Raw genomic sequence first — 14,215 nt, 5'->3', positions numbered from 1 at the left:
CAATAATCATTTATTCTCAACAGTCACAGAGACAAACAAACTTCCTGTGTTTACTTTTATTCTCCTGTTGTAGCTTTTAAACTTGTTTGTGTGATTCACATGTCTGTACAAGTAATACAGACGATTTTATCCAAAATTAAAAAAGAAACAAACAAACATTGAGAGAAATAAAACGCAAAAACAAACGCAAACTAAATAAGACTGAACCAACAGAGTGATGATTACATTAATAATAAAACCATCACACGTCACTTTATGACAAATAGAATCACAGCTCGTCGCCTACCGACTACATCATCTATGAAAACAATGAGACGTACTCATCTGATAAACGTTTATTGATATTAGATAATCCATCCAATCAGAGCTGCACGTCAGACAATGGACGTTAGTCTCAGGTGTTTGGAGTTTAAGTAGCTGGTCTGAAAACCAGAAGCCATGAGAGGAGAAAACAACTTTACATCCTCGAGATGATCTGGTGCTCAGAGGAGCGGCATTTAGACTTTGTAGCAGATCGTTCTAAACGTCTCCTTCTGTAAACTAAACTCACTTAAAGCGAGGCACCGATTCAGACCTCCTCTCCCCCGATACAGAGTCTGATTCCTAAATAACGTATCAGCTGAAGTCAGAGCAGTGCTCATTTATCGGCATCTTTAAAATCTGTCTCTTTGTGGAAAAACAAGATTTTTTTGTAGAAAAATGACAAAAAAGAAAAGAAATGTGTGGATCGACACAAACAACGTTTGAAACATTGAGAAGAATCTGTATTAAATCTGTCTCGCCTCACAGACTCTTAATCCTCTCATCAGGATCAGGATCAGTGCCCCCCCCCATGAACATTTAGTAAATTACACCACTGAGGGGATTACAAAGTGTCCCTGTTGTCTAAATACTGTCGACTGTGGTGTTTAAGTGGAAGCTGCTAGAGAGTGAATTCTGCACACAGGAAGTAGTGGACTCCAGATCCGACATAAAACTCCACCCGTTAGTTCCTGGCCCATCGGAAAGCACTTTGAGGGACCAGGAACTACATGAACAGGGTTCAATGTGTTCAGTGACCATCCTGCTCTCTGTTTGGGAGCAACAACTCAAAATGCTTTGTGTGAAAAGGTTCAGCTACAATTACAACTCAAAGTCCTGTTTTTGTAGTTTCTGCGAGTAATAACGACATTAAACTCACTCAGACCGGCTGTAAACAAACCCGTAGCTCATGTATTTGGAGGAGAAACCAGAAACTGCAACTATGGCAAGTGATATGGGTCAAAAGGCGAAACAGGAAGTCGATGACGGACGTTTCACGACGGAGAATTTGGTCGATAATTTCCCCGTTTCACCATCGTCTTCTCCTCCATAAGTAAGGTTTGTTTACATCCATCAACGTGGAAAGTGAAGCGTCATTATCAGCGGAAAAATAACAGAAGGGAAGTATGAAAAGTTAACTTTGACGTGCAGGAGACCGACTGTCCGTTAACTGTGACTCACTGTTGAGGAGCGCTGTGCTCGCCGTTGTCCACCGTCCTAATGATGACGATCTGCTCCAGGCTCTGTGCCGGAGACGGCGGCGGCCGCAGCTGCTCCACCAGAGCGTGGAGCGTGTCCGAGTTGATGGTCTGCTCCTGGTCGGCTTCGTAGGTCACCTGGTCGGCGGCGGCGATGGCGGTGTGAGTGGGCTCCGCCTTGAAGTCCTGAATAATGGCGGCGGCTGCAGACGGAGGCGGGGCTTTGGGGGTGGTCGGTTCGGGGTTCGGCGGCTCTCCGCCTTCCGGGATGGAAGCCATGCTTTTGTTTTCCTGGGTGAGTTTACTCTGGACGAAAGCCACGGGATGACTGGAGGCCAGGAGGACGACTGCGCACACACACGCAAGCGCACGCGCACACACACGCAAGCGCACACACACACACACACACACACACACACACACACACACACACACACACACACACACACACACACACACACACACACACACACACACACACACACACACACACACACACGAGAAAGTTACCAAACAGGTGAAGTGTTCTTCCATTTCTGTATCGAGCCTCAGTTGCCTTTTTCTCTTTTAAATTTAAACTACTTTATTAATATTTAGATATGTTTTTGTATGACGTTCATTTAGAGCTTTTACTTTAAATCTATTAGAATCCTAAATATTTGTGTTTTTAACACTGAAATATGTACAAAACCACACAAAAGTATGTGAAACGTGTTAACATGTTAGGAGACATAGTGGCAAATATGTTGAAATAAGAACAACGTCGCCCCCTGGTGTCTAAAGGCCTTAAAACATCGACATGCTGCTTTAAATCAGTGGTTTCTCTTAAAGGGACAAATAATACACTAAATAAAAATAATTCTGATACCAAGCATCATGTGTCTCATACGTTACACATAATAGCGTTTTAGGAACACACACACACACACACACACACCTGCTCTGGCTCGCTCCTTGTGTTGCCGCACTTCGTCAGCGTGAGCCTTCTCCTGGTGTTTGATCATGTTCTTCACGCTGGCGAAGCGGTTTCCACACAGCAGACACTGCACTCCGTTGTTCCCCTCTGAACACACACACACACAAAGTAAATTAATTTATCACTCTTTATAGTTCCCTGAATGGCGTCATGCTATTTTAAAATAACTTCTCTATCTTCTCTGGTCTCTCTGGTGACTCCTACAGTGTTTAAACAACCCTGTTTACTTACATTTAGATCAGCTGGTTCCTGATTTAAATCAAAAACATCTCCATCTTTTCCTGTTTTACACAGAAGAAAACCAGCCAGTCGTGGCCAATAAACTGTAGAAGTGTTGAACTCTTCACTAGGAACGAGTATCGTGAGGGACTGATACTAGTACTCTTATCAATACTCGTATCGGTTCTTTTGGATTATTCAGTGAGGAAACACGACAATTAGTTAAGAAAAGAATCCACATTTCTTTATTATTCTTGTATGTAAACAAACAGTCTTCGTTGAGCAGCAACACAAGAAGTTCTCTAATCTGTCAAATGTAAAAACTCACCTGGGTGAAGTCGCCTCATGTGTTTCTTCAGTTCAGAAGACGTCACGAAGCTTCCTTCACACTGCGAACATTTGTACGGAGTCTCACCTGAAATACAAACACACACATTTATACAGACACACATTAAATACTCACACTGTGACACTCGAGCCGGCTGAAGAAACAACATTTACTTTTACAATCAACACTTGAAATGATGACAGGTTGGTACAAAAATCGTACTTTTATGTATCAGATATCATTAAAAACACTGACAAGGAGGCAGATCATAATGAGAATGAATATTAAACTACATTTAAATCGAGTCCTCTGAACTAAAAAGAAACCAGGTTTGAAATGAAATCAAACAATAATTTAAAAGCTTCTCTAGCAGATATTCAGTCACTGATCCACAGAGGGAACCATAATTCATTTAATTAAAATTATATTAATGCTTTCAGCCCATAAAGGATTCATAAACAGTCACTCTTTGCTCCCAAATTTAAACCATCGTCTGGACTGGAAACAAACAAAATAAAAAGATATTAAATGTAAACAGAAAGTAAAGGAGGAGAAGAAGAAACCCTCTCACCGGTGTGTTTTCGAGCGTGTGCGATGAGCGACGAGGAGACGGAGAACGACATGCCGCACAGGTCGCACTGGTACGGTTTCTCTCCCGTGTGTCGCCGCTTGTGATACGTCAGCGTGCTGGACTGAGCGAACGCCTGGCCGCAGATGTCACACACGTAGGGTTTCTCCCCGCTGTGCAGTCTGAGGACACACACACAGACACACACACACACACACACACACACACACACACACACCTTTAATCCCAAGAAAAACAACATTAAACAGTTCTACATAATAATGGTGGTAATAATAACAATAAATAAACAAATGATAACAACAATAATAATACCCAGCGCAGTGCATGTACCCGACATGTATTTTGCATGTACCCGACGTGTATTTTGCGTGTACCTGATGTATATTTTGCGTGTACCTGATGTGTATTTTGCGTGTACCTGATGTGTATCTTGCGTCTACCTGATGTGTATCTTGCGTGTACCTGATGTGTATCTTGCGTTTATAGGATGTGTATCTTGCGTGTATAGGATGTGAATCTTGCATGTACCTGATGTATAGTTTGCGTGTACCTGATGTGTATCTTGTGTGTACCTGATGTGTATCTTGTGTGTACCTGATGTGTATCTTGCATGTACCTGATGTGTAGTTTGCGTGTACCTGATGTGTATCTTGTGTGTACCTGATGTGTATTTTGCGTGTACCTGATGTGTATCTTGTAGTTGGACGAGGTAGCGAACTTGAAGCCGCAGCGCTCGCAGGTGTACGGCTTCTCCTCTCCGTGGTGCATCCGGCGGTGAGCGACCAGCTGACACTTCTGAGCGAAACACTTGTCGCACTCGGAGCAGTTGAACGGCTTCTCGCCTGCAACAAAACGCCGGAGACACAAAGTCAGAAAACACTCGTTGACGTCAACTCAATGTCTCTGGTATTTGCTATTACTGGTCCTCTACTTTAGGGGTGTTTCCTGTTACTGACTCTGTGACATGCTGCTCTCATTAATTACTACAAACGAATCATACATCCTGATGCATCTTATCATCAATTAACTGTAGTTAATAGAGGACGATTTGAATCAATCTCTTCACTCTGTGTGACGTAGAAGCACCGCTGCTCGTTTTCCCTACAGCTCAATAAGCCTCATATTATATTTCTTAAATATGTAATTATTTCTTCTAATGCGAGCAGACCAGAGCTGATCTGTATTTCAGGATTCCTCCACTAAAATACACTGAAGGACAATCTTTATTTGGCTGACAGAAAACAAGACAATTATGATCAATTGTTTGCTTCTCAAACGGGAGGATTTGCTTCTTTTCTGTGCTTTAAACTGAATATTTGGGGGTTTTTGGTCGGACAAAACAAAACATTTAAAGACAGAATCCCTAGGCAGAGTAAAAACCAAACCCTAAGCTATTTCCATTCTGCTAAATCCCCACGCAGGCGTCGCTCAGCTCACCTGTGTGGATGCGCAGGTGAGTCTTCAGCTGGGTGGCTTGCCGGAAGTTTTTGGAGCAGAAGATGCAGACGAAGGGCTTCAGGCCCTTGTGGATCTTCTCGTGTCGCCGCAGGCTGCTCACGTCTTTGAACAGCTTGTTGCACTCGGTGCAGGACAGCGACAGCTCGTCCATCTCCGACGGATCGTGTTCCCCGATGTCCAAGTCCTCGTCATCCTCGTCGTCCTCCCCCATCATCATTCCCAACATGTCGTCGTCCGACCCCGCCCCGCCGCTCTCCCCTTCCTCTCCCTCCTCCTCCTCCTCCGCCATCTTCCTCCTGCCCCGCCCTCTGCCCCGCCCCCGCCCTCTGCCCCGCCCCCTCCCGCCACTCAGCCGGGGCTTCTTCGCCAGGAAGTCGTCGTCGTCGTCCTCCCGAGAGGGGCTCCAGTCTTCGGAGAAATCCCCGAAATCCTTCACGCTCCCGTCAGAATCCTCCAAAAACAGATCCTCGGTTTTAATACCACCTCTCCCTCTCCCTCTGCCCCTCCCTCTCCCCCTCCCTCTCCCTCGGCCTCTCCCCCTCCCCCTGTAGCTTTGGGTTTTGGGTGTGCCGTCGGCCGAGCTGCTCGGCTCCACCTTCTCGCCGCTAAATCTCTTCGGCCTGCCTCTCTTCCTTCCTGTTCCTCTTCCAGCGCTCTTCGGCGTGACGGGAGTGTACTCGTCGTCGCTCTTCTCTCCCTCTTCCGCATCCACATCGCCGGCCTCCTCGCCCTGCTCTCCCCCGCCGGCCACCACCACCGCCCCCGCCCCCCCCTCCTCCTGACTCTCCCCCGTGACGGAGACGATGGACAGGGGGACCGGTGAGGAAGGGCTGCCGGGAGAGGCCGGACTGGGAGGAGAGAGACCGGCTTCTTTATCCATCTCAGACTGGGACGTTTCGCTGAGCTCGGCCCAGTGGGGGGTCTCCACCAGATACTTTGTGGCCTCCGATATTCCCAGGAACACGGCAGCTCGACGCACAGCTGCTTGTCTGGTGCTGAAAAAACAAACATTTTAGTCTTTCGAGCTACTTGACGATTCGCTGAATCTAAAAAAACCCGAGCTGAAGCCGTTTTTTACCTGCTGAGGTTCATCTGTCCGGTGTAGATGAACTCCAACAGCTTCTCCAGAGCGTAGCGGCTGACCTTCTCGGGGTCCAGCGTGGTGACCTCCTGGCCCTTTTCCGCCTGGGTGGAGAAGTACTTGCTGAACGCAGCCAGGATGTTGCGGTGGGCTCTGAACTCCACGTCTCGCACCATGATGGTTATATCGCATAGGAAGTCCATTTCCCGCTGCTGATGTAAGCGCTGCAGCAGCAGCTTCCCGTGATTGGTGACCTGAGTCATCTCTGCTGCTGACAAACGATAGAAGAGACACATTATTAGATTACACTGTGATTAGATTCCTCCTCTTGTTGAGGTGTCGTCCTCTGGGGGGCGCTGCAAGAGGATACAACCAACTGAGAAGAGTTTCATTCCAGGAGAAATCAGCCTCATGAACCACAAAAGGAAAACTCAATCTCTTTAATTATTGCTGCTACAAGATGTTCACGGTGTGATTTATGAGATGGTTTTAATAAGTCTGTTTGAACACTTGTGTGCTTAAAGCAAACAGTGAACGTCTGCTGCACTGACAACACAAACGAACAATGAGCGTTACTCTACACCAGTCTATAAAACTATCATGGTGGTCTGCAATAGTCGCTTAATTACATTTGAGAACTTTAGAGACATTTCTGACACCAAACAGGTTAATTTTGTGTAACTGAGGACGAAAACAATTAACTCTACAAATTGAAATGTTTCTGACTTTCTTTTTAAATAGTTCTTCAAAGTTCCTGTTATCCATTTTTCTTAATGTCAATAAAAGCCAAATTCTAAAATGTTAGTCCGTCCTAACCTTCAGATAAACCTTTAACCACCGCTCACACATATAAAGTGTAATCATCTTTCTCTAAAATATTTTAAAAGGCTCAATAATTCCCTAAACAGCCGGCCACTGTACTTAACAAAGATTATAAAACAGGAAGTAACCGCGTGGCTCACTGCTTGTTGTTTTTACGTTATTTTTGGACAACAATGGAGCTCTGCAGTCAGACAGACAGGATTCTGAAGGACCCGTCTCACATCAAGCTTTTCTTTCCTCCTCACGTCGACAACACGAGAACAAGAAAACGGGTTTAATCCATTCTCATGTAGATAGTAAGCAGCGGGGCACTGTTGTGTTATATATTATGTTTTTTAATGATTTATCTCCTCAGTTTCATGTCTTTGTATTCATATATTTTTGCATGTACAATACTTTACATATATATATATATATTTTTGGTTGTTTACCGTGTTGTTTGTTATGTATTGATTCAAGTTGATAGCAGCAATATTGCCCATAAATACAGTATATCTTATCATGTCTATGGTAAAGAATAATACATTATATCAGGCATGAGAATAGGATAAATACGACTTCTTGTAGTTTTTAAGTACTTTATTAAAGAGTATTTAATACTTGTTCAGGCCTTTAAATATGAAACATGAAAAGATACATTTTAGGTCCAACAATTCAAATTGAATAGAGTTTAATAGGAACAACACAAACAGAATATCTCAATTAAATTCAAATCAAATATGACCTCGAAGCACATCATTTAAATGATAAAAGTACCAACTTACTCTCAGTAGTGTGTCTGCTTCACCGCCTCCTCTTTCCTTTACTCCTAAATGTGTCGCTTTCTGTTGGAGATAGTTATGAATAAATAGAGAGAGAGAGATGGATAGATAGATGGATAGACAGAGAGACAGAGATAGATGGATAGAAAGATACTTTATTAATCCTGCAAGGGGAGAATTGTTCGCTACAGCAGCAGGTAAAGCAATCAGAGTAAAACATATTAAATGTAAAAAATGCACAATATATATACAATGAAATGGAATATTATTAACTAACTAAACAGTAGTGCAAAGTTTAAATTAACTAACAATGAAAAAAACAAGAGCATCAATACGTGTCGGAAGACAATCAATGGAGCACAATTAAAGCATTAAAAACAGACATTCATTGTGTATATAAACACTCTAATCGATGATATAAGTCTCTAGAATCAGCAGCTTTGACAGCTGAGATGGAAAAGAAGTAGTTTTGGAAAATAAAAGCTCCCGCCTGCTTCCTGAGCAGGCCTCAATGCTAATGCTAATGCTAACAGCGGTGTCGTAGATAGCCTAAACTGACTCGTAATGGTGGTCTGTCGATACACGTAGGTAGGTGAATACTTCGTGTACTGTGCAAGCCACGTGAGGGGCGATTATAGCGATGCACCGTTAAACCAGCGTGGGTGAAATATACGAAGCTAACTGTGTTTTTTTGGTAGTGGCGAAAAGCGCGGAAAAAAAACATTGTGCTCTTATTTCGAAGGTTCGACGGTTTGTAACCGGCGACACAAAATGTCGACACAAAATGTCAGAATTCGGCTTATTTCACACGACGAGTCGTGCCAAAACGTCGTCGTCGATTATAACACATCGCACGTGCTAATGTACGTATTATTTAATCCAGCACAAAGTAAATAAAAGCAGGAAAAAAGTACCTTCTAACATCCGCGATCTTCAGCCATTATCCCGTGACGTCAGTGGCTCTCGCGAGACTTCGAGGTTCAACGCAAAGAGAGTTCGGGTCGGTTCAAGATCAACACCGCCACGTCCGGTCAACGGACGGGAGTGAGGTGTGATTACGATCGCAAAAAATATAGGAATTAGGATAAATAATCTTATCTTTGAAATAATACTTATTTTAATCCACAGACGTCTCTGTGTCACAACTGTTTAAGATCATGGCTTCTACTTCGGGCTGTATTCATGTATTACGAGATTAAGAAGACATTTCGTGTTATGATCATTATCTCAACGTGAATCTTTTCTGTCGTTATTTTCTCGTTTGTCCTTCGCGAGACGCCATCTTCCCTTGTTGCCATAGAAACTCAAACTCCACTTGCTGGCTGGACGATGAGTAGAGAAAACATGTCGGAGTTTTACGCCGCTGTGTGCGCAGAACATGAGATAGAAATAAATCCACACGTCTTACACGTTTTAGAGAAGACGACGGGAACGGAGTAAGTGGTTAAATGTAAAAGAAATGACTAAAAGTTAACATTTTTTAGCTGAAGGGGAACTGATCAAATAAAACTTTGGAGCTAAAATGTTGCCTTCATGTGCTGCTGGTTAATACTGAGATTATCTATGACAGCGTCACAGTTTAGAAGTAAAATGTTGCTACTGTTAATTATATGCTTTGGGTTAATATGCTACCAAAAACATAGATTAAATACCTGGTTTCATTTTAATTGTATTATTATTTATATTAATTTTGGGGGGGGGGGGCATAGCAGGTCAGGGTTCAGATCGTATGCGGTGCACCTGAAGGCAGCATTGATGTCTGATCATCAAGTCAATTTAAGTGTTGTTGTTTATTTGGCAGTAATGTATTTTCCCTCTCTCTTTCCTTCTTTCTTTCTCTCTCTCTCTCTCTCTCTCTCTCTCTCTCTCTCTCTCTCTCTCTCTCTCTAGCAGTAGTGTCACAATAGAACTGAGAGGAAACAACCGTCTAGACGTCCAGCGACTTGATGACGGAGACGTTTTTGCTCTCTCAAAATGTTTGAGAAACCACACAAGTGTGACAGGTGAGCGTGACAGGTGAGAGTGACAGTGACAGGTGAGCGTGACAGGTGAGAGTGAGCGTGACAGATGAGAGTGACAGGTGAGAGTGACAGGTGAGTGTGAGAGTGACAGGTGAGCGTGAGAGTGACAGGTGAGAGTGACAGGTGAGAGTGACAGGTGAGAGTGACAGGTGAGAGGGAGAGTGACAGGTGAGAGTGACAGGTGAGAGTGACAGGAGAGTGACAGGTGAGAGTGACAGATGAGAGTGACAGGTGAGAGTGAGAGTGACAGGTGAGAGTGACAGGTGAGACGGAGAGTGACAGGTGAGAGTGACAGGTGAGAGTGACAGGTGAGAGTGACAGGTGAGCGTGAGAGTGACGAGTGAGAGCGATAGGTGAGCGTGACAGGTGAGAGTGAGTGTGACATGTGAGAGGGAGAGTGACAGGTGAGAGTGACAGGTGAGCGTGAGAGTGACGAGTGAGAGTGATAGGTGAGCGTGACAGGTGAGAGTGAGTGTGACATGTGAGAGGGAGAGTGACAGGTGAGAGTGACAGGTGAGCGTGAGAGTGACAGGTGAGAGGGAGAGTGACAGGTGAGAGTGACAGGTGAGAGTGACAGGTGAGCGTGAGAGTGACGAGTGAGAGTGATAGGTGAGTGTGAGAGTGATAGGTGAGCGTGAGAGTGACAGGTGAGAGTGAGAGTGACAGGTGAGCGTGACAGGTGAGCGGTCGGGTTTAGGTGAATACCTGAACTAAGCAGGACACTTTTAATTATTATTTTAAACAATCTAAAAGTGGTATTGTTTGTATCAACAGGTCTTGATGTCAGGTACAACAACATAACAGACGAAGGGGTTGGACACCTGGTTGACCTCCTACAGGTGAGCAGGAAATGGAGGATGTTATTGATTAGATTCTATATCTTTATTTGATATGATTCATGTTTATCTTTCTGTTTCCACCGAGCAGCAGGACAGCTCATCTCTGCGCTCTCTGGACTTGATGTTCAACGACATCCGGGGAGACGGAGCTGAAATTCTCGCCAAGAGCCTGCAGGTTTGTGCTTTTACTTATTGTCAAGAAATCACGAAGAAAAGACCACACAAACAACAACAACGTGTGCGTCTCTTAATACCGTCTGACTTCCTGTCTGCAGCTCCAAGCCCATTGGTTCCTACTGAGGATGTAAATCTGTAAAAACATAAATAAATAATTTCTTGTTTTTATTTCTGTTGTCACACAAAAAGGAGGAAATAGTGCATTTGTTGGGGACTATTTTCAGCAGCGGAGTAATACACATTTGGTGCCCTAGTGAGTGTTTGTGGCAGCAGGTGAAGGTGATGAAGGAACATGTTATTAGTTATTCATGGAGCATAAAATAACATTTCATTTTTACCTCTTTACTTAAGTTTTCATTCGGGCTGCGAAGGCCTTAATGCCAAAAGCCTACAGGAAGGCGGACATTTTGAATCTCTCTCTCCCCCTCCCTCGTTCTCTCTACCCCCCCTTTCTTTTTCTCTCTCTCTCTCTCGCTCTCTCTGTAGTGTAACAGCACCTTGCTCTCTCTCAGACTGTCCAACAATAAGATAGAGAACAGGGGAGCCATGCAACTGGCCAGCATGCTGCAGGTGAACAGCACCCTGAGGGAGCTGGAGCTGGCCAACTGTGACCTGGTAAACACACACACACATATCCCTGACGCTGATACATTTGGTATAATGAGTAACCACAAGAGGAAAGTCACCCTTCTCTTACAGGACACTCAGAGCGTGATAGCGTTCTCCATCGTCTTGAAAAGCAACAAGAGTCTTCGTTCTGTCGATGTCAGCCGGCCGCTGCTCTTCAGCCACCAGGTACGAACAACACGTCGAAGATCACGACCACAAAGAGTCGGTTATTGTTTCCAGGTGTACATGAGCAGATAATAGATAGTCTCTCAGGAGGAGTGGGCGGTGCACTTCGCTGAGATGCTGGCAGTGAACAGCAGCCTGGTGGAGCTCCACCTGGGGAAGATGGGGATGACCGACACGGGGATGGAGAGGCTGACCAGAGGCCTGAGGCTCAACGGCAGCCTGCGCTACCTGGACCTCCGCTGGTAAGAGACACAAACATCCTCCACATCAAAGCTGTACCTCCTGCGCTTCTGGATTAATGGAGGCGAGTCTCTGCTCTTGTCCTCCCGATCGTGTCTTTGTGTTTTTGTGTGCGCAGTAACCGCGTGACTCGCGACGGCGTGCGTCATCTAACCGACCTGCTGAAGGAGAACCGGACCCTGGAGGTCGTAGATCTGTCGTCCAATCGGATTGAAGATGAAGGCGCTGCGTACCTGAGCGAGGTCGTCGCCTGGCCGGGCTGCGCCCTGAGAGAGTGAGTCCAGAACATCCAGTTTTTACTCATTTTAAAGGGTTTTAAAGGTCCAAAGAGGAGAAGGTATTAAGTATTTCCCTTAGTCTTAAGGGTTTTTAGCGACCTGAAGAGGAGTGAGTTCCATTTATTTTCTAAATTTAAGTTTTTTTAAAGGTCTTAGGAGTTAAAAGTATCAAGTTTTTACTGTTGTTTTTTTAAGGTCTGAAGAGGAGAAAATATTGAGTATTTTAGTTTAAGTATTTTAGAGGTATGAAGAGGTTAACGTATCTATAGTTTATTTTTATATAGTTTGTTTTACTTTCAGGATTTTTAAAAGCCTGAGGAGTTTTTAGGACTTTTTAAAAAATATATATTTTAAGGATTTTAGCAACCTTTAGCGAGGTCTGAAGAGGTTTAATCATCCAGTTTGTTTTACTTTAAGGTTCTTTAGAGGCCTGAGGATTTGAAGGTTTCCAGTTATTCATACATTTTAGGACTTTTAGAACGTATCCAGTTTATAAAACTTATTTTAAAAATGTTTTGAAAAATTGAAGGGTTTTAAAGATCTGAAGATGGAGAAAGTTCAGTTAAAACTATTTTAAGGATCTTTGTGGTCTGAAGAAGGCAAAATATAGAGTTTTAAAAATAAGTTTAGGTGACTTAATTATTACTTATCTCATCAGCTGGGAGCTTTTACAGAAGATAAATAAACACAGTTTGTGTCTGTCAGACTGTCTGTCCGCAGTAACAACATCAGGACTGAGGGTCTGCTGTCTTTGGCTCATGCTTTGCCGGTCAACACAACTCTGGACCACATTTACATCTGGGGGAACCACCTGGAGGAGCCCGTCTGCCAGGTAACATGTTCCACACGTCCCATCACTTCACTGTCAAACTCATATTTTAAACTCTGAACTCTCCCTCTTCAGGCCTTCAGGGATCTGATCGCCAGCGGCCGCCTGCCTCCGGAGCAGACGGACGTCAGCGCGTACGAGGTGGACGGCCGGGCGTTTCTCGCTGAGGGCTTCCACAGTTTGAGGAGACGCTATTACATAAAATAAATTATAAAGAAATATATTATAAGTGTTTTATAAATATATAAACATTACAATAAAAATATAGTATACCAAAAGTTATACTTTTGGCTTATTCCAATTAATAAGAAAGTACACTTTGTTATTACTTTGTACACTACATCCTATTATACATTACAATATTATAAATGTATTACCAGTATCCTAAATGCTGAATGAACTTCCCAGATAGTAATTAAAAACACTTTATTGAATTTCAAATATATTCTTAATATATTATATATATATATATATATATATATATATATATATATATATAATATATATATATATATAGTCCATGAAGACCATCCATGAATTCCATGAAGACCACTTCTGGACAGACTTCTCCGGACAGTAGATGGTGTACCTGGGTCCCACAGGTTTTTCCCAGTTCTGAGCTGATGGCACTGCTGGACATCTTCCGATTTCAAAGGGAAATAAGCTTGATGTATTTTTCATCTGCTGCACTAAGTTTCCTTGGCCGACCACTGCGTCTAAAAGAGCTTGAACAGCACATCTTGGAACCCCAGTCTGCTTTGAAGTCTTTGTCTGGGAGAGACCTTGCTGATGCAGTAGAACTACCTTGTGTCTTGTTGCTGTGCTCAGTTTGCCATAAACAATTATTTATATTTTTGAAAGCATTCTTAGTTTTCAGCATTTTTTCCACACCTGCCTAAAGGTTTTACACAGTACTGTATATTGTATATAACAATTACTATCATAACTCACAGTCCAGAGTAAAAGTTCTATTACAACTAAAAACACAAAGTATTCATGATTGAAAAGCTACATTGTTAAAGTGAAAGACAAATAACTTGTGCAAATGATTGAAAAGATGATGCAAATATTTATTTAAAAACAAACAAAACAAAAGCAAAAATTAACTTAAATATCAGGACACAAATGGCATTTAAAATCATCCTCTTCATCACCAGCTCCTCGTCCCAGCCCACACACAGTGTGACACCATGAGTGGCAGCTGTCACACTGGACCCACGACACCAATCCCTCCCATCTCTCGGGAGGGTCAGGTTCCCGGCACCGGCCACACTCCCAAACTCTCGACTCCATCTCTTCAGGA

General features: G+C 43.5%; 2 protein-coding genes across 3 annotated transcripts; one reads left to right on the top strand and one right to left on the bottom strand.

Annotated features, from left to right (window-relative positions):
* Positions 1-8,700, bottom strand: mynn (myoneurin). Of its 2 annotated transcripts, none has more exons than XM_079181100.1 (9): positions 8,648-8,700; positions 7,737-7,796; positions 6,148-6,421; positions 5,049-6,064; positions 4,294-4,453; positions 3,594-3,772; positions 3,023-3,109; positions 2,437-2,562; positions 1-1,846 (listed from the first exon to the last, which is right to left on the bottom strand). In XM_079181100.1, exons 3-9 carry the CDS (start codon positions 6,411-6,413, stop codon positions 1,479-1,481), a joined length of 2,202 nt encoding a protein of 733 aa, XP_079037226.1. In that variant the 5' UTR covers positions 6,414-6,421; positions 7,737-7,796; positions 8,648-8,700; the 3' UTR covers positions 1-1,478. The 2 variants fall into 2 exon arrangements, with proteins under 2 accessions (XP_079037226.1, XP_079037227.1); XM_079181101.1 differs by having other exon boundaries at positions 6,148-6,418; positions 8,648-8,682.
* Positions 8,701-9,077: 377 nt separating this feature from the next.
* lrrc34 (leucine rich repeat containing 34) lies at positions 9,078-13,119 on the top strand (the record flags this gene model as incomplete). The annotated part of the gene is made up of 10 exons (XM_079181121.1): positions 9,078-9,169; positions 9,624-9,736; positions 10,529-10,593; positions 10,682-10,768; positions 11,257-11,385; positions 11,470-11,565; positions 11,653-11,807; positions 11,924-12,079; positions 12,789-12,915; positions 12,988-13,119. 10 exons carry the CDS (start codon positions 9,078-9,080, stop codon positions 13,117-13,119), a joined length of 1,152 nt encoding a protein of 383 aa, XP_079037247.1.
* Positions 13,120-14,215: the final 1,096 nt, after the last annotated feature.

Source organism: Pholis gunnellus (genome assembly GCF_910591455.1).
Source record: "Pholis gunnellus genome assembly, chromosome: 20".
Classification (NCBI taxonomy): domain Eukaryota; kingdom Metazoa; phylum Chordata; class Actinopteri; order Perciformes; family Pholidae; genus Pholis; species Pholis gunnellus.
Note: the sequence above shows the minus strand (reverse complement) of the source record. Positions and strands in the feature narration are given on the sequence as shown.

Bases quoted from the DNA above. Each gene is read 5' to 3' on its own strand.
- mynn (XM_079181100.1), bottom strand. From the start codon at position 6,413: ATGACTCAGGTCACCAATCACGGGAAGCTGCTGCTGCAGCGCTTACAT. The intron at 2,563-3,022 runs GTGAGTTTTTAC...GTGTGTGTTCAG, and splicing joins CATGAGGCGACTTCACCCAG to AGGGGAACAACGGAGTGCAG. The intron at 1,847-2,436 runs GTGTGTGTGTGT...GTGTGTGCGCAG, and splicing joins CAAGGAGCGAGCCAGAGCAG to TCGTCCTCCTGGCCTCCAGT.